Source organism: Mustelus asterias, chromosome 8 (assembly GCF_964213995.1).
Source record: "Mustelus asterias chromosome 8, sMusAst1.hap1.1, whole genome shotgun sequence".
NCBI classification, from domain to species: Eukaryota; Metazoa; Chordata; class Chondrichthyes; order Carcharhiniformes; family Triakidae; genus Mustelus; species Mustelus asterias.
In genome coordinates, this window is record NC_135808.1 from 58,038,677 (window position 1) to 58,064,883 (window position 26,207).

Sequence of the window (26,207 nt, forward strand, 5' to 3'; positions counted from 1 at the left end):
ATACTCCTTCTATATCTGGTAAAATATAATATAACTGCCAGGGGCCAGTGCCAAGGCGATATTTACCTTTGGTGGGCTCCTCTCGACTGTTCTGCATTTTCAATACCTGCTGTAAAGCTGAAGGGACAGTTTGTTATTTGTGGGGAGCTTAGAATGATAGAATTCCTGCTGTGCAGAAAGAGTCCATTTGGCCCATCGAGCCTGCATAGGCAACACCCCTACTCAGGCCCTACTCCCACGACCCCATGTATTTACCCTGCTAATCCCCTTGACACTAAGAGGCAATTTAGCATGGCCAATCACCCAAATCTGCAAATGTTTGGAGTCTGGGAGGAAATTCCAGCATTCTACAACTCTGGAAGAGTTGCAGTGGATTGGCGGGTAGCTAATAACTTTTTAAAGGAGAGGCGGAGAAAACCGGGAATTATAGACTGGTTAGCCTGACATCAGTGATGGGGAAAATCCTGGAGTCAATTATTAAGGATGCAGTAACTGAGCATTTGGAAAGCGTTGACAGAATCGGTCCAAGTCAGCATGGATCGTGCTTGACAAATGTTCTGGAATTCTTTTGAGGATGTAACCAATAGAGTGGACAAGGGTGAACCAGTGGATGTTGTGTATCTGGATTTTCTAAAGGCTTCTGACAAGGTCCCACACAAGAGATTAGTGAGCAAAATTAAAGCTCATGGTGTTGAGGGTAATGTATTGACGTGGATAGAGAACTGGTTGGCAGACAGGAAGCAGAGAGTGGAAATAAATGGGTCCTTTTCAGAGTGGCAGGCAGTGACTGGTGGAGTACTGCAGGGTTCAGTACTGGGGCTCCAGCTGTTCATACTGTACATTAATGATTTGGACGAATGAATTGAATGCAATATCTCCAAATTTGCAGACGAGACTAAGCTGAGTGGCAGTGTGTGCTGTGAGGAGGATGCTAAGTGGCTGCAAGGTAACTTGGACAGGCTGGCTGAGTGGGCAAATACTTGGCAAATGCAATATAATGTTGGTAAATGTGAGGTTACCCACTTTGGTGGCAAAAGCAGGAAGGAAGGATTATTATGGGAATGGTGGCAGTTCAGGAAAAGGGGAAGTGCAACATGACCTGGATGGCATGGTGGAACAGTCGCTGAAGGTTGACATGCAGGTACAGCAGGCGGGGTGAGGAAAGCCAATGGCATGCTGGCCTTCATAGCAAGAGGATTTGAGTATAGGAGTAAAGATGTCTTACTGCAGTTATACACGGCCTTTCATGGGATGTGGGCATCGCTACCTTGGCCAGCATTTATTGCCCATCCCTAGTTGCTCTTGAGAAGATGGTGGTGGGCTGCCTTCTTGAACCACTGCAGTTTATGTGATGTGTACACCCACAGTGCTCTTAGGGAGGGAGATACAGGATTTCGACCCAGAGATGGTGAAGGTTTGGTGATTTTAGTTCCAAATCAGGATGTGCGATACCTGGAGGGGAACCTGCAGGTGGTGGTGTTCCCATGCATCTGCTGCCCGTGTCCTAGCTAGTGGAGGTCGCAGGTTTGAAAGGTGCTGTCAAAGGAACCTTGGTGAGTTGCTGTGGTGCATCTTGTAGATGGTACACACTGCTGCCACTGTGCACTGGTGGTGGAGCAAATGAATGCTAGAGTTGGTGGCTGGGGTGTCAATCAAGAGACTGCTTTGTCTGGATGGTGTTGAGTTTCGAATATTGTTGGAGCTGCACTCACCCAGTCAAGTGGAGAGTATTTCATTACACTCCTGACATGTGCCTTCTGGATGGTGGGCAGGCTTTAGAGAGTCCGGTGGTTGAGTAAGTCACCACAGAATTCCCAGTCTCTGACCTGCTCTTGTAGCCACAGTTTTTATATGGCTGGTCTATTTAAGTGGACGTAGAGGGGATTCAGCAATTTACTTTCATAAATCCATGCTAACTGTCCTTGATTATCCTGTAACTTTTGAAGGCTCACTAATTTAATCTTGAATTTTGTACTGTTAGGACTTACATAGATAGACAGTTTTAATTGGGAAAAGAGAGACTTGTCTTTATACTCTTAAATTGCATATCATCCACTTTTATAATCAATCAGCTTGTTACAAACAAGAACATGTTAATCCCCAATTAATACCCACTAGCTGAATATAATTAACACCCAATTATGTATGATTAACATGCTCTCATTTTCCTATCATTTTGTAAACACTGATGTAACATATTAATTAATATCTCCACCATGCATTTACCCTCTGCATTTAGAATTTTGCTTTCATCATAGAGTGGTTCTACCTTCCCTTTAATAATTCTTCTAATTTTTATTCATTCTTAAGTGTTATATTATTTATTACTTGTGTTACATTTTTTCTCTTGCTTCTTATGTTGAGAAAATTTGCCATTGCCAAATTGTTGACATGTTGACAAACCTTTCTTTGCCAGTTTATTGGCTCCAGATCCCCTTTATTATCTCATTAAACTTTGCCTTCCAGTGCAGTTCCCTTATCTTTGACTCTTCATTTCCCTTTTATGTTCTTGCATCTAACCTAACTATGGCCACTATTATCCAATTGTTATCTCACATCAGTTATTAATTTCCCTAATCTTTGTTTTACAAGAAACATACTGATCTATGGAGCTGTCCTGGGTGCATTCAAAAGCACTTTCTGTTCCCTTTGGTATAGTTATACCCTGTCGTTCTGAACTGTCGACAGATCACAACCTCTCTTCCACCTCACCCTTGTTTTATGGCCTGGAATGAACAAAGAATCATACTGTTTCCCATTCTCTTGTTTAATTGTATCCGTGTGGATTCCATCTCAGTGTAAATCTCTAGGACATGCATGTGTTCTAAAGCTGCGATAGAATTATTTGGACACTGTGATCCAATTGCTCCTCCATTCCTGAAAATTCATCTCACTTTAAACCGTACCTTTATTATAGCTGCTATATTTTACCCTTGCACAGTTATCAATGCTTTCCAAGTTGGATTTAAATACTTTGTGCAGTCATGTGTATGTATATAATATATATAAGACCATAAGATATAGGGGCAGAAGTAGGCCATTTGGCCTATCGGGTCTGCCCCACCATTCAATTATGGCTGATATGATTCTCATCTCCATTCTCCTGCCTTCTACCCATAACCCTTGATTCCCATATACACCATTCCATCTGATCCTGTTAACTTTATCCTTTTTCCTGGTTTGGTCATTGCAGTTTTTGATATTCCTTGCCCTTTCTAGAACCACCTTCTTGCTGCTTGCTATCCTTTATTCTCTGCAAACACTGTATAATCATGTACTTTTCTTGAGGGCACTGAAACAGTCAGCTTCAACAATGGAAGCTTATTCCAAAAGTGTATTATGCCTTGAGTGAAAAGATATTGTTTCTTTGTTCCTCCTTGGCAAGTGACTGCCATATGATTACGTAGAATATACAGAAATAGGCCATTCATCTCACTCACTTTTTCCGCCTTTTCTTGTTTAACTCTATCAGCATAACCCTTTATTTCCTACTCCCTCATATTTATCTAGCTTTCCCTCACATTCATCTATACCATTTTCCTCAATTACTCTCTGTGGTAGACAGATCCATGTTCTCTAGATAAAGAAGTTTCTTCTGAATTCCCTGTTAGATTTCTTGTTGGATATCTTATAGTGATAGCCTGTGGTTTTGGTCTTCCCTTATGGCAAATTTGGGGTCAGGGGGGCGGGTGCGACATTTAATCAGGTGTGGTGGTTTCATACCCTAACCCCGATTATGTTCATGGCAGGATGACCACCTTGCCCTGCTGCCAATTGAGCCCCTTAAATGTGCAATTGTTGCCCACTCAAAAGGGCCTCATCCTGCTGCTGCTGGTATTTACCTAGTTGGGAGCACGACAGGCAAACCTCTACAGGGCTGATTGTGGGCTCCCGGAACAAGTGAGTCCTGCCTTGTCAGTCATTCAGCCTCCAAACCAGCCTCCCATTCATTGACAGTGTCCATACTTCCTGCTGCCTTGGCAAAGCAGCCAGCATAATTAAGGACCATATGCACCCCGGACATTCTCTCTTCCACCTTCTTCCGTCGGGAAAAAGATACAAAAGTCTGAAGTCACATACCAGACGACTCAAGAACAGCTTCTTCCCTGCTGCTGCCAGATTTTGAATGGACCTACCTCGCATTAAGTTGATCTTTCTCTACACCCTAGCTATGACTATAACACTACATTCTGCACTGTCTCCTTTCCTTCTCTATGAACGATATGTTTTGTCTGCATAATGCGCAAGAAACAATACTTTTCACTGTATACTAATACATGTGGCAGTAATAAATCAAATCAAATCAAATCAGTGATCTGACATTGAGAAGAGGGTCCCCCCTTGCTCCTGCTGCCAATCCTTTTTCCAGCTCCCCGAATTCCTCCGGACTCCCTAGCCACCCCATCACCCTGCAAGTCCCCTCTAGCCATTGCTAACCCATGGCCTGGGCCATGGGCTCCAGTGATGATCCTGGACCTTGACTGGCTGTTATTCTGACAGCAGCCATCGACTCTCTACTGGTGCTGCCGTTCAACAGGGTTGGTGACGTCTAATTGACCAGCAACTCTGAGCGCGAGAGACTTCTATCCCTGCCACCCTTGATCCTGGGGAAGGCCCACTGCTGTCGAGTTGAGTGCCTGAGTGGAATTTAGTTCAGTAAACCTTCCTCAAAGAGGTGATATGGGGCTTTCGCTGGCTCTGCAACTGATGGGCAAAACCCCCATCAGCACCATTTAACACTGCCCGTGTTCTCTGTATTCACTCTATCAAAACTGTACAATTTTAAAGACCATTGTTGGGTCACCTCTCAGCCTTCTCTTTTCAAGAGAATGGAGACCCAGGCTGTTCAGCCTTTCCTGATAGGTATAACTTTGCAGTTCTGATATCATCTTCGTAAATGGATATTTTTAAGTGTTGTTCCTTGTTTTTTGAATTCTTTTCAATCAAGAATGATATGCCTGGATAATCCTGGTAAGTTTTCTTCCTAAACTTGAAACCATCACTTGTATCATCTCGAGATCTTCACATTCGCCAAGGCGACAAGTCTCCTTTCCTCAATCTTTATTCATGACATAGAATTACATCAAATGTACAACACAGTACACAGGCCATTCGGCCCAATTTGTCTAAGGTGGTGTTTATGCTCTACATGAATCTCCTCCTACCTTTCCTCATTTAACCCGTATTGCTTTCTCCCTCATGCACTCAACCAACTTATTCTTAAACAGATAACGGATTCTGGGAATCTGTAATAAAGAGAAAATAGCATAAAGACTCAATAGGTCAGGCAGCAGATCTGGGGAGAGAAACAGTTAACCGCCTAAAATCTCTGACCATGCCTGTGGCTGGGATTCTCTGGCGCCACTGCAGTGAATGGCGTTTTGGCTGTGTGTCAAATGCTCAGGTCCCACGAGAAAGGGCTGGGTCGAACCAGATCGGAGAATCCCATTCCACGTTTCAAGCTGACGAGTTTTCATCAGAGTCAGCAAAGTTTTATGAAGGGAAAATTATGTTTGACTGATTTACCGGAGTTCTTCAAAGATATAACAAGCAAGGTGAATAATGGTGGATAATGGTGATCCTGTAGATGTAGTGTATCTGGACTTTCAGAAGGCATTTGATAAGGTGCCGCACAAAAGGTTAATACACAAGCTAAGATATCACGGGGTTGGGTGTAACTCATCAGTTTGGATTGAGGATTGGCTAACCTACAGAAAGCAGAGAATGGGGACAAATGGATCTTTTTCGAATTGGCAAGCTGTAATTAGTGGGGTGCTACAGGGTTCGATCCTCGGACTCTAACTATTTACAATCGATATTAACCTATAATAAAGGATATAATGTACTATAACCAAATTTGCAGACAACACTAAAAGAGGTGGGGAAGCAGGTTACAATGAAGAAATAAGAAATTTACATAAAAGCAAATTACTGCGGATGCTGGAATCTGAAACCAAAAGAGAGAAAATGCTGGAAAATCTCAGCAGGTCTGGCAGCATCTTTAAGGAGAGAGAAGAGCCGATGTTTCGAGTCCAGATGACCCTTTGTCAAAGGTTCATCTGGACTTGAAACTTCAGCTTTTTTCTCTCCTTACAGATGCTGCCAGACCTGCTGAGATTTTCCATTTTCTCTTTTGGTATAAGAAATTTACAAATGGATACAGATAGGTTAGGTGAGTGGGAGTGGGCCAAATTTGACAGGTGGAATTTAACGTGGATAAGCATGAGGTTGTCCATTTTGGTTGGAGGAATTTATTATCTAAATGGAGAGAAACTTCAAAATGCTTCGATGCAGAGGGATCTGGGTGTGCTTGTGCATGAATCGCAAAGTTAGTATGCAGGTGCAGCAGGTAATAAGGAAGACAGATGGAATTTTGGCATTCATTGCAAATGGAATAGAGTATAAAAGTAGGGAATTGCTGTTGCAACTGTGTAGGACATTAGTGAGACCGCATCTGGAGTACTGTGCACAGTTTTGGTCCCCTTATTGAGGAAGGATGCAAATGCATTAGAAGTGGTTCAGAGAAGGTTCAGTAGATTGATTCCTGGAATGAAGGACTTGGCTTATGTGGAGAGATTGGGCAGTTTAGGCCTATACTCGCTGGAGTTAAGAATGGGAGATCTAATTGAGGTATATTAAAACGAGAGGCATAATTCTAGGCTAAGGGGTGACAGATTTAAACAGAAATGAGGAGGAATTACTTCATTCAAAGGATTGTGCAACTGTGGAATTCTCTACCCCAGAGTGCAGTGGATGCTGGAACACTAAAGAAATATAAGGAGGAGACAGATAGGTTTTAGTTAGTGGCGGGATGAAGGGTTATGGAGAGTGGTTGGAGACGAAGCCAAGACGAGATCAGCCATATTGAATAGTGGAGTAGAATTGTTTACTTCTGCTCCTAGTTCTTATGTAGACCTATACGCAGATGTAACAGTTTTTAAGAAGTACAGGATCAGGGCAAGAGTGTAGCGGAGTAAATAATATAAGGGGAATGTCCTGTGATAAGGTGGAGGATAGGACTAATTCATACGATTTCCAATTCTGAGTATTTGGAACATGATCAGTTTTTACTCTTAAACAGGGATTGGGGTTGTGACAGTCGGCATCCTCCCGGTTGCTCAGAGGATAAAACACAATTTCAATTTTGCCCATGGGCTCTGCACTGCAGCTGATTTGAGCTGCACTATTTTTGATTACCAGTTCAAGTCTTGCAGAACTCTGTGACGGGTTAATGCTCCTCAGTCGAGGAGCAGTTGGCATGTAGCCCATGTTGTGCTCATGTGTCTCACATTAAAAGAGGTTATATGTCAATTAGGTCTGAATGTATTCAGGCGTTTACACTTTGCTCACCGATTGTTTCTGTTTCTTGACTGTGTTTTGAGTCCCTTTCATTGGCGAAGGCTGGGTCTAATTGAAGTGTTGGTGGGCTTGATCTAATGTACAAGGGTGGAATAAACACCAGTCAGCTTGGTACTGTTAATTGGAGTGAATACGTGGATATAATTAGTTCCATGCTCTTCTGCTTTGCATTCAGAGTAGTTATAAGCACCATTCTCTCTCTTGGTAAGGCCTTCCCAAAAAACAAATGAGTTTTTCCAATTATAAAAGTGACTGCTCTTAATCCAAACCATCCTTGCACTGCCTCTCCCGTTGTTTTCATTCAGTTCACATGGGGAAAACGGGGACGGGTCAATGGAACAAGCTAACCTCAATAATTGGTACAACAAGCCAGATGACCATTTACTCAGAACATCAGATATGTTTTATAGAAAGGGCAGTCACACATCTGGAGGCTGCAACCCGTTAATTGAGAAAGAGCCTGCAGGAGAATAAGTAACACGGAGTCCTAACACTTCGTTTTTACTGGTGCTTGGTCTCACGCACTGCTGAAACCCAACCTTTGAACGACTATGCTTCTGGCGGTGCCTCAGTACTGTGCATTGTTTCTGCCATAAAGTGAACCCACCTCTGGGAAGTTACAAGAGCATGCATTTGTTTTTGTAGCAGCTGGAAATGTTCATAGGACCCAAGCAACATGCCTTTTTCTCCTGGATGTCAACCCGTGTTTTTCAGCAGGCCTGATTAATGCACCTAGCTGGCCTTTAAATCATAATCCATAGAATCCCTACAGTGCAGAAAGAGGCCATTCAGCCCATTGAGCCTTCACTGACAACAATCCCACCCAGGCCCTATTCCCGTAACCCCACGTATTTACCCTGCTAATTCCCCTCACACTAAGGGGCAATTTTAGCATGGCCAATCAAGCTAACCCGCACATCTTTGGACTGTGGGAGGAAACCAGAGCACCTGGAGGAAACCCACGCAGACACGGGGAGAATGTGCAAACTGCACACAGACAGTCACTCGAGGCTGGAATTGAACCTGGGTCCCTGGCGCTGTGAGGCAGCAGTGCTAACCACTGTGCCACCGTGCCGCCCCCTCACATGTTGTCAGATGCATTTAAGAGAAAAGCAGATAGACACTTGAGGGAGAAAAAAATAGAAGGATATTTGATTTGATTTATTGTTGTCACTTCTATTGGGATACGGTGAAAAGTATTGTTTCTTGCACGCTATACAGACAAAGCATACTGTTCATAGAGAAGGAAAGGAGAGAGTGCGGAATGTAGTGTTACAATCATAGCTAGGGTGTAGAGAAAGATCAGCTTTTGAATGGACCTACATGGTAGGTCCATTCAAAAGTCTGATGGCAGCAGGAAAGAAGCTGTTCTTAAGTCAGTTGGTACATGATCACAGACCTTTGTATCTTTTTCCTGACGGAAGAAGGTAGAAGAGAGAATGTCCGGGGTGCATGAGTCCTTGATTATGCTGGCTGCTTTTCCAAGGCAGTGGGAAGTGTAGACAGTGCCAATGGATGTAAGGCTGGTTTGCGTAATGGACTGGATATATAAATAAGGTGAGATGAAGGTGGGTGGGAGGAGTTTCATATGGAACATGAGCCCTGGCAAAGACGAGTTGGGCCAAATGGCTGGTTTCTGAGCTGCACATTCTATTTAAGGTTTAGTGCCCATTGTTGGCTAGCCAGTATCACAATACCCTGAGCCACTGGGTGACAAAGCTGTTTCTTCAAATCTCTCTTTGCTTTTGGTTTTCAAAATGTTAACTTGATTCTTATGCTGTTTGAATGCTCCAAACTGTTTGAATCCTTGCTGTACTGGAGCAGCCCATGTCCTGTCCAGCATTACACCACTACTGCTGCAAGCCAGCTAATGCCCTGAGGACACTTGAAGTGAATAATTTCTGTAGTACTTTATTTCTGAATCGGTGCCTCACCACAAATGTTTGGCTGAAGTTGAGGCAATGTTTTGTAGAGGGAGATAAACACGAGCAATTCAGGAACTGTGGGGCATAGCAAGTTTTTTCCAACACTACTATGTAGCAGGGCCAATCTACCAGCTACCTGTGCACTGCTAGACTGTGCTTTTAGAGCTGAACAAAACTCCTGCCCGCTTCTGCATATTGCTGCCTATTGATAATAATAGTGTCACCTTGGCCCTGTTCGCTGACTCACAAGATTGTGGGCTCAAGTGGGTCTAGATTGTCTAAACCAGGCATACATTTCAGTGCAGTCCTGAGGCAGCTGCTGCATTGTCAGCAGTCTTACTTGACAGGGAGGCGATGGCCTAGTGGTATTATCGCTGGACTATTAATCCAGAAACTCAGCTAATGTGTTGGGGACCCGGATTTGAGTCCAGCCACGGCAGATGGTGGAATTCAAATTCAATAAAAAAATCTGGAATTAAGAATCTACTGATGACCATGAAACCATTGCCGATTGTTGGAAAAACCTATCTGGTTCACTAATCTCCTTTAGGGAAGGAAATCTGCCATCTTTACCTGGCATGACCTACATGTGACTCCAGAGCCATAGCAATGTGGTTGACTCTCAACTGCCCTCTAAGGGCAACTAGGGATGGGCAATAAGTGTTGGACAGCTAGCGACGCCCATGTCTCATGAATGAATAAAAAGATGCAATGTCACCTATTCTGTTGTTTCAGGTAGGTGTTAAAGATTCCCTGGCATTATTAAAAAGAAGAGCAGGTAGTTCCTCCTCATGTCATGGCCAAAGTTCTGCCCTCAACCACTAGCACCAAAAACTGTCAGTCATCTCATTGATATTTCTGCACTATATTCTGTTTCCATCTTGGGTGATGTATTTATTTGGGAGAGCGATAGTCACAGCAGCTCCCATTGCTTCATTGCATGCATGGTGCCTTGTGTCATTGCTGGGACACGTGATCAGGTCCTCCGTATAAATGCAACTGTGCCTTTCTTTAGGTAAGCCCAGCCTTTGCTATGTGTATGATGGCGATGGAGTCTGTGAAGAGTTTGAAAGAAGAAGCAGTATTCGTGACTGTGGCTTTCCTACACCCGAGGGTTTCACTGACCAGTGGGCAGCACAAGCCTTCACCTCTCACCAGGATGAAAGATGTCCTGTTAAAGTGGTAACTGGCCATCCTGCCATAACTAAGGTAGGCAAAAAGAAATTGAGTGCTATGATTGTCCAACCAGCTACCGTGAATAATAAATATACTAGCAAATTAGTGAAGCCAAGGAATTTATCAGGAATTTATGGTTGCTTCCGAGGAGTGTGATGTTCTTAATATATCACCTTATTTCTTGGGGTGTTCTCTTGACAACACTAAAGGATTCAAATTCTGTTGGATTCTATTAAGCTCGTTGGTTTTTATACATACGTGTCTGTGTAAATTTAATGAGGGTTGTAAGGGATTTAATAGTCTCCCTTTCTAGTATAAGTCACCAGTCTTAGCATGTGCTAACTCCTGTATTATAATTGCATATTCATTTCAGTTCCCACTGGTGTTCACCTGGTTGAAGACTTAATACTTCTACCCGCTCTATAGCATGCCATTTCCAATGTTACTTATTCCTATTCAATTAGGGGGTCGTGCAAAATCGCCTTTATTTGTATTGTGTCCTTGACAATTGACTTAGCCACGTTTGAGTGATCTGTGAGGAAATCCTCACAGATCAATCTTAGCTAACCACGGGGACACAGTGCCTAACACTGCTGCCACACAGTGCCAAGGATCCAGGTTCAATCCTGGATTCAGGTCACTGTCTGTGTGGAGTTTGCACATTCTCCTTGTGTCTGTGTGGGTTTCCCTCCGGGTGCTCCGGTTTCCTCCAACAGTCCAAAGATGTGTGGGTTAGGTAGATTGGCCATGCTAAATTGACCCTAGTGTCAGGGGGACTAGCAGGGTAAATGTGTGGGGTAATGGGAATAGGGCCTGGGTGGGATTGTGGTCGGTACAGACTCAATGGGCCGAATGGCCTCCTTCTGTACTGTCGGGATTCTATAATTCTATGATTCTAGTTTCCTTGTTGATCCATTCAACATTTGAACAATCTTTTATGTACAGTGTCAAGCATCTGGTTCAGTTACAAAATGGGGTTGAGGGTGTGATTGGTTAGACTTGCTTGGTTTTCTTACTTTCCTTCCCTCCAGTTAAGTAGACATGGGTTCATTCACATCATATTGAATCTTTTGGGAGGAGGAGGAAGAATATTGGGGACGACAGAAGCCACGAAAGCAAGTTAAAGTTTCTCCTCTAATGGCTTAAATTGAGAGGTAGCCGACTTCATGTTAACCTGTTGGATTAATCTTGACATAACAAGCTGTTACTATTAATCTTTCAATTGTAACCTATTAACTTTTCAATCCTCCAGCCTCACCATGAACTCACTGCATTACGGTCATATTTTATTTCACCAAACATATAGCAGAAATGGCCCAAGTATGCTTTAGCCATATATAGAACATAGAAACCCTACGGTGCAGAAGGAGGAAATTTGGCCCACTAAACCTACACCGACAACAATTCCACCCAAGCCTTATCCCCGTAACCCCATTAATTTAGGTTGCTAATCCCCTGACACTAAGGGACAATTTAGCATGGCCAATCAATCTAACCCGCACATCCTTGGAGTGTGGGAGGAAACCGGAGCACCTGGAGGAAACGCACACACACGTGAGGAGAACGTACAAACTCCACAGATTATAATTATCTTGGACCATTCATTCTCTTTTAACAAATGTGTGTAGCATTGAAGTACCAGCTGTTAATTGTTTATCAATTGTATTTAATTATGTGAGTGGAGGGCATTAATTAAATTTTCACTTGAGCACATATAAAGAGAGAATTACTCAAACTATAGTGTAGTTGAGTTAGGGGGTGTATATGTGTGATATTTCACTCTAAATAAATATAAGATTGAGTAAAGAGTGATTTGAGCTTCCATATTCTGGCTTTCTGGAGTATGATGTGATGATGCCGGCGTTGGACTGGGGTAAGCACAGTAAGAAGTCTCACAACACCAGGTTAAAGTCCAACAGGTTTATTTGGTAGCAAATACCAAAGCTTTCGGAGCTTGCTGCTCCTTCGTCAGATGGAGTGGTCTCTGTTCTCCATGTTAACCTGTTGGATTAATCTTGACATAACAAGCTGTTACTATTAATCTTTCAATTGTAGCCTATTAACTTTTCAATCCTCCAGCCTCACCATGAACTCACTGCATTACGGTCATATTTTATTTCACCAAACATATAGCAGAAATGGCCCATGTATGCTTTAGCCATATGTAGAACATAGAAACCCTACAGTGCAGAAGGAGGACATTTGGCCACTCCATCTGACGAAGGAGCAGCGCTCCGAAAGCTTTGGTATTTGCTACCAAATAAACCTGTTGGACTTTAACCTGGTGTTGTGAGACTTCTTACTGTTTCTGGAGTATAACATTAGCATCTCAGTGCACTCAAGCAGCACAGCATGTACTTAAGTAAAACATGCAGTGCTCTTTACTGAACCCTTAGAATTACAGTGTGTGCTTCCTTACATGTTTCATTCTGGATTAGAAAGAGGCACTCAATTTCATACAGAATCCCTACAATGCAGAAGGAGGCCTTTCAGCCCATCGACTCTGCACCAACCCTCCAAAATGGCCCAGGCCCAATCCCATCATCATAACCCCTTGCATTTACTCTGCTAATCCCCATACCCTAAGCATCTTGGCAACTTAAAATGGCCAATCTACCTAGCTGGCACATCTTTGGACTGTGGGAGGAAACCCACAGGTTTCCTCCCACAGTCCAAGGCTGGAATTGTACCTGTCGCTGTGAGGCATCAATGCTAACCATGGTGCCACCGTGCCGCCCTTTCATTCACAATTTTATAATGGTACTTTAGCCTCGGGTGAAGAGAAAAGAGGGTGATTCACAAATCTATGGAATATACATGCATCTTTTTTGCCTGTGGTTCTAGTTAGCAATTCAAAATGGGCAGTTACAAATAACAGTCATTTTTCATCCTGATGACGATTGTTCTCCATTGAAATCACAATTGACCATTTTGCTGTACCATGTGACTTATTTTGGCTGTTCAGTGGTTGTTCCGTTCTGTTCCACAAGCCTCAGCTGTAAGAGTTGGATGTTTTCTGACCCTGCAGGTTTGTAAAACTGAATTTCTGGATGTTAATGACGGTCTGTCACAGTATGCCTGGTTTCCATGCACTGCTCCCATCTACACTGTTGGTGCATGGGACTTTAACAAGCACCATTCATACCACAACTCAAATCCTGAAAACAAGCTCTGGCTGAAGGTAAGGAGAATTAAGTCGTTAGTACGAGCCACTGCCTAATTGATTAATATGACTTGTGAACAATGCTGATATATTTTGAAGAATTGCATGGTACCTTCTATTAAGTTGCATAACAATTAAATGTAGGAGCTACTTCACTGAATGAGATTCCAAAGCAACAATTGGTACCTTTTATCTTTTAGATAATTAAGCATCAAATCAAATATGCTTCTTGATGTTACCTCTGCATTTTCATTTTCATTTTTCATTTTATTTTTACAGCAATTACCGTTAAGAGTCCATATCTGAACTCACTCCAAATTATTTGAGTTACGCACCTACTAACCCGAGTGTTCTAATAGAGTAACTTGCAGTGAACAATATATCAAGCCAACTCTTTCTATAGAATACCCTTCACTAGATAGAATGTCAAACCAACACTAACGTGTGCTTTCCCTCTTGCACACTGTCCATTGAACCAGCATGAGCCATACCAGTGGTGTAGCCTGCACCCTGCAACATAATAGATAATTGAGTTCTTCTGATGGTGTTCTGCACTGGTCATTGATTACTTTCACAATTTAAGCCCATGGCAACTTGCTGCTCCAAATTGACGTAGACTTAGACTTAGTCAACAGAACAGCAAAGAGGAAGTAAGATTATTTTTCTCTCCAACAATTAATTCGAATTAGTGTTGCTTTACAAGTGACCATTGTAACATTTAAACGGGAGTCTGTCAGTATTTGAGTAGGAGAAGATTTAGTGAAATCGACTTAGTGACTCCAGAAGAATCAGCGTTGGTGAAGGAACAATAGGCTGAAGGCTTCCCTCGGTATTGCCAGTGCTATTACTCTTAGAGCCAACATGAGGTCCTTGCAACAAACAGATTGCAAGCTTTATTGCTGCAAAATCGTATTGGGTCCTGATTAAGGGTCGCTCCCAAAATGTTTATTGTTCTCTCTCAGACACGGTGGATTTCCAGTATTTTCTGTATTTTGCTTTACATTTCAATTTCTCCCATCTGCCATATTTCCTTTTGCCCCAAACGGAATTTTAAAATATTTTTGTAATTTCAAATGCTGCTTCTTTCATGTTTCTTTTTTAAAACTTAGGTCAGTTTTGATCACCCTGGCGTGGCCGTTTCGGTTCTAATTTATTTATCTGCAGATGGCACAACACTGTATGAGCAACAGCGCAAATCGGTCACAGTGCAGCTCATTGACACCAGTGGACACAACCATACTCTGGGTATGTATCCTGCAGTCAGATGCCAGACAACCACTTCGAAATCACTTCTCGCCAAAACTGTTGTCAGCACCCAAATTGCCATGTACATTTTCAACCCCTAAAAGAGGTGGGGCTGGGGGTGAGTGGAGGGGGTAGATGTGGTGGGGAAAACAGCCGGCTGCACATTTAAGCTATGTTGGCCAGCAAATGAGATGGTACCAAGCAAAAAATAAAAGCTTGCACAAATGCAAAGAAAAGTGGAAATCCAGCGGACTGGGAGAGCTGTTTTAAAAAGAATACATGGCCATAAAGGGATTTGAATGAAGTCGTAAGAGCTGCAGAAAGGGAATATGGAAAAAAAACATACTTGCACGGGATATCAAAGCTAACAGTAAAAGCTCCCATAAATATATTATGAGAGAGTGTGGTAAGGGGGAATGTGGGTTCATTAAACACAGATGCATGCAAGGCTAGAAAGAGCAATCAGAAAACAGCAGAGTTATTAAAGATATATTGTATCACATTTTATAGTGGAAGGGTGATACAAAGGAAGTTAAAGATAAAACAACCAATAAAAATAAATACGTGATATGATATCAGTAACAAAAGGATGGAGAAAATAATGGTTCAAATCTCCAGGAACTGATGGCTTCCACACCAGGGTATGAAAGAAATAGGTGGTGAGATTGCTGATGTATTATCAAATACAAATTCAAGAATTGTTCCTTTGGATTGGAAAACTGGTTAAATATTGTATATAGATGGTACAGTGCCATGGTATCAGTGCTTCTTTATGTGTTGGCATTGTAGCATCTATATCCAATGGTATCGATATGCGTAGATTATTGAGGGTACAGTGCCAGGGCATCGGTGTTTCAGTTGTTCATTAATGCCACAGCAGCATGATGTCAGTTTTGAAATGTTTATAGCTAGTACAGTGTGATGTTTAAATATTTTTGATGGATGATAAAATGCAGTGGTATCAGTGTTTAAATGTTGTTTATGGATGGTACAGAGCATTGGTTAGGCCACAGCTAGAGTACTGTGTACCGTTCTGGTCACCTCACTATAGGAAGGAGTGAGAGCACCAGGCAGGGTACAAAGTGATAGCACTAGACAGGGTACAAAGGAGATTCACCAGGATGTTGCTTGGGATGGAGCATTTGAGATAGAAGGAGAGATTAGATCGGCTTGGATTATTTTCTTTAGAGCAAAGAAGGCTGAGGGGGGATATGACAGACCAGGCAGGTGTATAAGGTTATGAGAGGTATGGACAAGGTGAGTAGGGAGCAGCTATTCCCCTCGATTGAGGGATCAATCATAAGGGGGCTTAGTTTTAGGGTTAGGGGCAGGGGATTCAGACGGGATTTCAGAAAAATCCTTTTCACTCAGAGTGTAGTAGGAATCTGGAATGCGTTGCCTGGGAAGATAGTGGAGGACAGAAACCTTAGAACCTTTAAAAAACATTTGGATGAGCACTTGAAATATCATAACATTCAAGGACACACGCTTTTAGTGGTAGTTATTGTTGGTGCAGACTCAATGGGCCGAAGGGCCTTTTCTGTGCTGTATGAGTCTCTGACTCTAATAAATTTCCTGATTAGCCCTTAATATGCCTGAAAATCTCCTGCTACGGTTTTACTTCAGGTTGTAAATCTTTATTTTCCAGGACCCTGTTCAAAGCTATTCTCAGCTTCTAATGGCTTCTTTCCTTTTCCCTTTCCCAGCTAACTTTTAATCCCAGAACTGATTTTCACTGTGAAAGTTACATTAGAGATTGCTCCCCTCCAGCTCAATGTAGACAACTCTTCCAGCCTCCTTTAAATCCCGCATGAACTCTTCAATGTGAGCGTGAGTTCCTACCTGTGTTCTGCATGTGAATGATAGAGCCAGAATTTTCTCTGCTTCTGTTGTAGGACTAGCTTCTGCTATCTCCTGTTCTTTTCTCAGATGGGTCCTGAGATGTGTAGGTTAGAGGGATTAGTGGGTAAAATATGTAAGGATATGGGGGATAGGGCCTGGGTGGGATTGTGGTCGGTGCAGACTCGATGGGCCGAATGGCCTCTTTCTGTAGGGTTTCTATGATTCTATGGCTGGAGACAGACTTGTGTCTGAGAGTTTCATGGGAATTTTAGAAAACTCACATATTTAGAAATACTACAACAGTTCTGATCCATCGCAAAGCTATCTATGGCAGCATGAATTACATGGGTCTTTTTTCCAGGTAGAAAAGCTAATTAACAATCCTTTAGGCTTCCAACTCCATTCTATCTTGGAATTACACAAACAAGGTTTATAAAAGTTGACATTCCTACCACCTCCGTGTGAGACTTGGAGACAACCGTCAATCCATTGTCCATAGTTTGAATCTTGCATCCCCTTTCCAGTCGTTAACCTGGATCCCTCTAATGACTTTGCTGTTCCACCCGCCACTGAAATTGTAGCAGGTGGGACATGTACCACGAAAAGGTCTGTTCACCTCAGGCGGCATTTTCCAGATTTGGGGCGAGTGTGACTGGAAAGTCCCATCTCTTGTGTGATCTCAATATGATTTTTAAAAGGATATGCTTTCCAATTCAGTGAGTGTTGACCTGTTTATATGATGTGACTGTACCATGTATTGCATTTAGACTGGTCTAAGTAAAAATAATAATAATGATGTGGCTTTTATGCACATATGCACTCAGGGTATGCTCACACGCACAGGAACGCTTAAATAAACACATGTAAGTTACAGAATGGGAGAATAGATTAAACAGTTTTTTAAAGTCGAATAATAGTCAAGGTATATTGGTCTTGCAGGTTGATGACTTGCAGTGTTTCAGGCTGAGCTTGATGGTCCCTCTGAATTTAAGAGGCTTTAAATATGTTGCCTAATTATTTACATCTGTTCTTATGGTGTCACTAGCTCCTCGGTTGATTCTTAAAACTCTGCTTGTTGTGTGTGGATGATCGAACTGCAGGGCTCAAACCAGCAGCTGGATGAAGAGAGAGATCACCTCACTCAAGGGTCCTGCCTCTTCAGTGTCTCTGTTACTTCTATCTTGTGCCCTGGAGAAAAGCAGTTTCTTCAACACAAACGAGGGTTGTTATATGATACTCTTTTTCCAACTGACCAGTTACCCAAATATGGTGATAGAAGTGGATTCCAGGTCCATGATTTATATGATTAAGTTGGATGAATTTCTTACTCAGCCAGAGTTAGTTGTTTGTGGTGATTATATTTATAAGATACATGTACAAGATGAGATTGAGAGATATGGACAGGGTGAGCAGGGAACAGCTATTTCCCTTGGTTGAGGTGTCAATCACGCAGGAGCATAGTTTTAGGGTAAAGGGCAGAAGATTCAGAGGGGATTGAGAAAAATATTTTTCACCCAGAGGGTGCTGGGAATCTGGAAAGCATTGCCTGGAAGGTAGTGGAGGCCAGAAAGCTTATACCCTTTAAAAAAACATTTGGATGATGCTTGAAATATCATAACATTCAAAGATGTGGGCGTTTTTCTTTATGCATTTGTGGGACATGGGCACCACTGGCTGCCCAGCATTTATTGCCCATCCCTAGTTGCACAAGGACAGTTAAGAGTCAACCACATGTGGCTCTAGAGACACATGTAGGCCAGACCATGTAAGGATGGCAGATTTCCTTCCCTAAAGTGCATTAGTGAACCAGATGGGTTTTTCCGACAATCGACAATGGTTTCATGGTCATCAGTAGATTCTTAATTCCAGATATTTGTTTTTTTTATTGAATTCAAATTCCACCATGGCAGGATTTGAACCTGGGTCCCCAGAACATTAGCTGAGTTTCTGTATTAATAGTCTAGCGATAATACCACTAGGCCATCGCTTCCTCCTAAGCGCAGGAAAATGAGATTAGCGCACCTTTAGTGGTGGTTATTGTCGGTGCAGGCTCGATGGGCCAAAGAGCCATCTTTGTGCTATACGACTCTAATGCTTGGTTACCACCCAGTTGATTGGATGCACTGTGAATGGGTTAAGCGATGACCCATTCACTTTCCTTCGAGGTGATTGCTTCTGATGGGATCTTCTAGATAGATTGACACAATTCCAGTGGCTTTGGAATTTCTAAGGCACAGTCATGCAAATGTTCAGCCATGTTAAAAATTGATGTTTCAAGTCACTGCAATATTGGCCGGAACTTTCCGAACTTCATGCAGGTGGGATTCTCAAGTCGTGCCAACGACGCATCCCCTGCCGTTGGTTTCCCGGCAGCTTGGGGTGGCTTCAGTGGGAATTTCCATTGACAATGGCGGGACCTGATGATTCTGACTTCAGTGAATGGTGTGTTGCCTCCCACCTCTGAAGGGAAAAACACTGAGGGAGGCCAGAGAATCTCGCCCATTGTCTCAGTCTTTTAAAACTTGATCAATGGTTTTCAGCCAGTAAATATCTAAAATTCTTTTTGATATGAAGCATGATTTTATAATAATAGATGATAAAGTGCTGTGGTTTCTATGTTTGTAGACAATATTGTGCCATGGTGTCAGTTTCTAAATGTGATTTATAGATGGAACATTGCCATTTTTCCTGTGTGTAAGTGTTGTTTGGAAATGGTGCTGTGCCATGGTCTGAGTGTTTCCCTGATGTTCATAAATGGTACAATAGCATTAGCAGCAGTGTTTAAATCTTGTTTATAAAAGTTAGATTGCCAGGATATCAGTGTTTAAATCTTCTTTATTTATGGTACTGTGCCAGATATCAGTGTTTGTTTTTTACTGTTTTAAGAGCCATGGGTGTCATTGGAAAGGCCAACTTGTGTTGCCTTTATGAAGGTAGTTGTCAGCTGCCTTATTGAACCATTGCAATCCATCTGGTGCAACTAGATCTACAATGCTATTGAGAGCTCCAGGAATTTGGTTTATTAACAGTGAAGGAACAATGATATGGTTCCAAGTCAGAACAGTGTGTGGCTTGAAGAGGAACTTGAAGGTGGCGGTGTTTCCAGTGCATCTGCTGCGCTTGTCCCTCTAGGTGGTAGAGGTTGTGGGTTTGCAAGGTGCTATGGAAGGAGCCTTGGTGACTTGTTGCTATGCATTGTGTATGTGGCACGCTCTGCTGCTATTGTGCATCAATGGTGGAGTAAATTAATGTTTAAGGTAGTGGATTGGGTCCAATCAAGCCGGCTTCTTTGTCCTGGATGGTGTCAGGCATCTTGAGTGTTGTTGGAGCCACATTCATCTGGGCAAGTGGAGTGTACTCCATCACACTCCTGACTTGTGCCTTAAAGATGGTGGATATCCGATTCAGAATCCCCAGTCTCTAGCCTTTTCTTACGAACACAGTTAGTTTCTGGTCAATTGTAACCTCCTGGAAATTGATAGTGGGAGATTCAGCAATGGTTAGATACTCTTTTTTTGAAGATGGTCATTGCCTGTCACTTGCATGGTGCAAATGTTTCTGGTCACTTATCAGCCCAATTCTGAATATTGTCCAGGCCTTGCTGCATATGAACATGGATGCCATACTATAGGAAGGATATTGACGCATTAGAGAGAGGGCAAAAGAAGCTTACAAATATGGTTCCAGGGATGAGAAACTTCAGTTATGAGGATAGATTGGAGAAGTTGGGACTGTTCTCCTTAGAGAGAAGAAGGCTAACAGATTTGACTGAGTTGTTCAACTCATGAGGGGGTTGGACAGAGTAGATAGGGATAAACTGCTCCCGCTTATAAAAGGATGAGAATGAGAGGGCATAGATTTAAAGTGATTTGCAAAAGAAGCAAATGTGACGTGAGAAAGAGGTTTTTCACACCACGAGTGGTTTGATCTGGAATGTATTGCCTGGAAGTGTGGTGAAGACAAGTTCAGTTGTTTAAATTTATTTTTTAACATTACAAGTTTGATCAGCCATTATCAAAATGAATGGCAGAGCAGACCCAAAGGGCTGAATGGCCTACTCATAGAATAGAATCATAGAATTCCTAAAGTGCAGAAGGAGGCCATTTGGCCCATCGTGTCTGCACCGACCACAATCCCACCCAGGCCCTACCCCCATAACACCATGCATTTACCCTAGCTAGTCCCCATGACAATAAGGGGCAATTTAGCATGGCCAATCCACCTAACCCGCTCATCTTTGGGCTGTGGGAGGAAACTGGAGCACCCGGAGGAAACCCACTCAGACATGGGGAGAATATGCAAATTCCACACAGACAGTGATCCAAGCCGGGAATCGAATCCAGGTCCCTGGCGCTGTGAGGCAGCAGTGCTAACTACTGTGCCAACATGCTTCCCGATTGAGGCATTCAAGAAGGCGTCAGGTAATTATTTGAATTGAAACAATGTACAGGGGTGCAGGAAAAAGACAGAAGAATGGCACTAAGTCATAATGCTCATTCGGAGAGCTAGTGCAAACATAATAGGCTAAATAGCCACCTTCTGCGCCATAACAATTCTGTGACAGTTTCAGAATCTGAGGCGTCACAAGTGGTGCTGAACAATTTGCAATCATCAGCAAACACCCCCTTATGCTGGAGAGAAAGTCACTGATAAAGCAGCTAGAAATGGTTGAACCTTGGACACTATCCAGAGGAAGTCTTACAGTGATGTCCTGGAACTGACTATAACCACAACCATCTTCCTTTGTGCTAGGTGTTGTGTATGTGGTGACTGTGTGGCTTTCCTCCGTGTGCTCCAGTTTCCTCCCACAGTCAGAAAGATGCGCTGGCTAAGGGGCGGCACGGTGGCACAGTGGTGAGCACGGCTGCCTCACAGCGCCAGGGACGCGGGTTCAATTCCTGGCTTGGGTCACTGTCTGTGAGGAGTCTGCGCATTCTCCCTGGGCGGGAGTTTACCGCTTTGAGACGAGCAAAGCCATAAAAGCTCACCCGAGGTTGGGCAGTTGGTTATCTCAGCAGGTCTGGCAGCATCTGTAAGGAAAGAGAAGAGCTGACGTTTCAAGTCCAGGTGATCCTTTGTCAAAGAGTCATCTGGACTCGAAACGTCAACTCTTTTGTCTCCTTACAGACGCTGCCAGACCTGCTGAGATTTTCCAGCATTTTCTCTTTTCAGATTCCAGCATCTGCAGTAATTTGCTTGAATGGTTGTGGTTATAGTCAGTTCTAGGACATCACTGCAGGACTTCCTCAGGATAGTGTCCAAGGTCCAACCATTTCCAGCTGCTTCATCAGTGTCTTTCCCTCCAGCATAAGGGGATGTGTACTGATGACTGCAAATTATTCAGCAGCACTGTGACTCCTCAGACTTGTTATGGCACGGAAGTGTGGGCCGGGGCATCGAGTATAAAAGTTGGTAAACTATCTTACAGTTATATAAAACGTTGGTTAGGCCAGATTTGGAATACTGTGTCCAATTCTGATCACCACGCTACCAGAAGGACATGAAGCCTTGGGAGGGAGTACAGAAAAGGTTTACCAGGATGTTGCCTGATGTGGAGGGTATTAGCTATGAGGAAAGATTGAATAAACTGGGATTGTTCTCCCTGGAAAGACGCAGGCTGAGGGGCAACCTGATAGAAGTTTATAAAATTATGAGAGGCATAGATAGGGTGAACAGTTGGAAGCTTTTTCCCAGGGCAGAAATGATAATTATAAGGGGGCACAAGTTCAAGGTAAGGGGGAAAGGTTCAGTAGAGATGTGCGGGGAAAGTTTTTTACACAGAGGGTGGCAGAGGCCTGGAATGCACTGCCAAGTGAGGTGGTTGAGGTAAATACTTTAGCGACATTTAAGACTTATCTGGATAGGCACATGAACAGGCAGTGTACAGAGGGATACAGGTGGTTGGTCTAGATAGGGCGACGTGATCGGCGCAGGCTTGGTGGGCCGAAGGGCCTGTTCCTGTGCTTTATTGTTCTTTGTTCTTGGACAAGGCTGGGACTTTAAGGCTCCTGATCCAAGCAGAGGCTGTGGGGGCTGGGGATGGGAGGTCCATGGTAGCATTCCTTGCACTAAGGGTCCACAGGCAGTGATGTCTGAACATTTTCAGATGAAGAGAATTCCTTTAGCTGCTGAAAAAAAAGTAAGTTAAACATTTAAAAGAAGATAATGGTCCTGAAATGGACAGCGCCGACTGGGAGTGAAATTCACAAAAAGAACTGTACGTTTAAGGGAAAAAAAGCAATCTCCCCAGCAGCCAGGAAACATAAAAAGGCTGCCGAAATCATGGTAGATATCTTCCACCAGATAAATAGAGAGGTTAACAACAGTTTAAAAAAGGATCCAAAAAGGAGAACTGTGGTTTCCTGCCAAATCTGCAAAAGATTGGGAAAAGCAGAGAGAGAGAAACAGCAGCTGTTGGCAGTTTAAAAAAAAGGAAAGCAGACAGTCCTAAATCAGTAATGCATTTAAAGAGGTAATGCGTTTAAAGTTGTACATCATTAAATGTAACTACCAAGAGAAGGAACAAGGGACAGGAAAATCAGAGAAGCCCCCAGTTAGCGGGCAACGCTAAACAAGGGGGCCCATAAGCAACACAAGACTTTGAAGGAGGAAATTAAGAGCTCAAGATAGCAGCAACACTGGAGCTCAGAGGAGTACTAAACCCTCATGCAAGTGGCAGTGCTAAACCCTCAAGCAGGGTAGGCAGTAAAAGTCCCCAGAGAAGGGGGTACTGAGAAACCCTGGAGAGCCAGAAGGAGGGCAATGAAAGATGCCAGGAGGGCAACAAATGACCCCAGGAAGAGGGCACTGATGGACCACACAAGAAGGGAACTGAAAGACCATAAAGGGCTAAATGAAGAGCTGAAAGCAAGCAAAATTGATGTGTCCAATCCTTTTGTGTTGGAAGAAGTTCCTTGAAAGTTTTGTCAATGAACTACAACAAACAATAAAACTGTAATCAGTGTAAAAGTGAGATGAGTCACAGAAAAGAAGCAAGAGTGAAAAAAAAAGAGTTGGATAAACTTCACCGAGAACTGCAGCAAACAGAAAATGAGGTAAAAGTGTGTGACCCTAATTTAAATCGGAAGTGGCCAACTATATCAAAGGTAAAAAAAATCCTCTGAAAAAGGTGGGCGTAGCTGGGAAATCTGTTGGGGCCTGTTAAGAAGTACAACATTTGCCAGCAATTGGTGAAGGAACTGGAGTTAGAATATGAAGGTGTGGGAAAATGGGTTGAGAGAAAAAAGCAATTGGAACTCGGCAACAGAGGTCATAGCATGGAACTCGTGAAGAGCCAAGGAAATCCCATGTAATGGATGCTATCAGCTTCGTGATGGGTGAGAGAAATGCTCGTCTCACAATCCAGTGCTTTCAGCTGTTTCTTGATAGCAGGTGGAGTGGATTGAATTCGCTGAAGATTGATTGACATCTGTGATGTTGGGGACTTGCAGAGGAGGCTGAGATGGATAATTTACTCAGCATTTCTAGCTGAAGTTGGTTGCATATTGCCTCAGCCGTATCTTCTGTACTGAAGTGCTGGGCACCCCATCATTTAGGATTGAACTAATGATGAAATCTCCTCTTCCCTTTAGTTTTCCATTGTCCACCACCATTCATGACTGTAACAGGTCTGAGGAGCTTAAATCTGTTCCCTTGGTTATGAGATCGTCTATCTCTTTCTAATGCATGCTGCATCCATAGTTTGGAAGTCCTGTTTTGTAGCTTCAGGTTGACCCCTCGTTTTTGGGTAAGCAAGGTATTGCTTTTGGCATGTCCTCCTGCATTCTTCATTGAACCAGGATTGATTTCTTGGCTTGATAAACGTACATTCGGGAATATACTGGGCAAGACGGTGAATGCAATTTGTAGAAAGGATTGTGCCAAGGTATCTGTGTATAAATATTACATGTAGATGGTACACTGCCATGGGGTCAGTGTCATTATTTATTGATGTTAGTGTGACATGATATAGTGGTTACATGTCCTCTACTGAAGCTAAGTTGCCATGGTGTCAGTGCTATAGATGTTGGTTATGTGTGCAACAGTTCCAAGCCTGTTTAAATGTTATAATTTTACAGTACGGTATCACGGTATCGGTGTTTAAATGTTGTTTAAACATGCCACAGGTTTATAGCGTCAGTGTTTAAATGTTATAACTTAATGGAACAGTGCAATGGTATCAGTGTTTAAATGGTTTTAAAGAGTTTAACGTTTATTAGTGTCAGAAATAGGTTTACATTAACACTGCAATGAATTTTCTGTGAGAATCCCCTAATCGCCACACTCTGGCGCCTGTTCGGGTACACTGAGGGAGAATTGAGCATGGCCAATCCACTCAACCTGCATATCTTTGCACTGTGGGAGGAAACCCACACAGACACGAGGAGAATGTGCAAACTCAGCACAGACAGTGACCCAAGCCCCGAATCAAATCCTTGTTCCTGTGTTTCAATGGTGTTTATAGAATGCACAGTGCCATGCTATCGGTGTTTTAATTGTGTTCACAGATGGCACAGTGCCATGCACTATAATTCTACCACCCTGCTCACCATGAATTTGGAACAAGCGAGGCGTGGGCAACGGGAAGGTCCGTTGAGCACAGACAGGATTTTGCAATCTTGGGTCGAGCGTGGCCATAAATTCCCACCTGCGATATCAGTGTTTAATTGTTTACGGATGGCAGTGCCATGGTATTGCTGTTTAAATGTTTTTAAAATTTTTAATGTTTATTTATTAATGTCAGAAGTAGGCTTACATTAACACTGCAATGAAGTTACTGTGACAGTCCTCTGGTCGCCACACTCCGACGCCTGTTCAGGTACACTGAGGGAGAATTTAGCACGGCCAATGCACCTAACCAACACGTCTTTCGCACTGTGGGAGGAAACCGGAGCATCCAGAAGAAACCCATGCAGACACAGGGAGAACGTGCCGATTCCGCACAGACAGTGACGAAAACTGGGAATCGAACCCTGGTCCCTGTGTTTAAATGGTGTTTACACATGGCATAGTGCCATGGTATCAGTGTTTAAATAGTGCTAACAGATGGCACAGTGCCATGGTATCAGTATTTAAACGGTGTTTACAGAATGCTCAGTGTCATGGTAGCAATGTTGAAGTAGTGTTCACAGATGGATCAGTGCCATGGTTTTACTGTTTATATTGTGTTTACAAAATGCACAGTGTCATGTTATTTTTATTGAAATGGTGTTGACAGATGGCACAGTGCCATGGTATCAGTGTTTAAACGGTGCTAAATGATGGTACAGTATCACGGTGTCAGTGTTTGAATGGTTATTGCAGAATGTGCAGTGCCATGTTATCAGTGTTTAAATGGTGTTTACAGATGGCACAGTGCCATGGTATCATTCAGCAATTGCAAAATGCACTGTGCGCTGATATCAGTGCTTAAGTGTGGCTTCAGATGGCACAGTGTCATGGCATCAGTGTTTAAATGTTTTTTGCACAGTGCCGTAGTATCTGTATTTCAATGGTGT

At 43.0% G+C, this 26,207-nt stretch overlaps 1 protein-coding gene across 1 annotated transcript in view; it reads left to right on the plus strand.

The window, feature by feature from the left end:
* Positions 1-26,207, plus strand: part of pappa2 (pappalysin 2) — a 416,756-nt gene that overhangs the window by 201,622 nt on the left and 188,927 nt on the right. Inside the window, exons 10-12 of the mRNA XM_078219173.1 lie at positions 10,300-10,493; positions 13,489-13,641; positions 14,733-14,868. Coding sequence (XP_078075299.1) covers positions 10,300-10,493; positions 13,489-13,641; positions 14,733-14,868 — 483 coding nt within the window. The remainder of the gene's footprint in view (positions 1-10,299; positions 10,494-13,488; positions 13,642-14,732; positions 14,869-26,207) is intronic.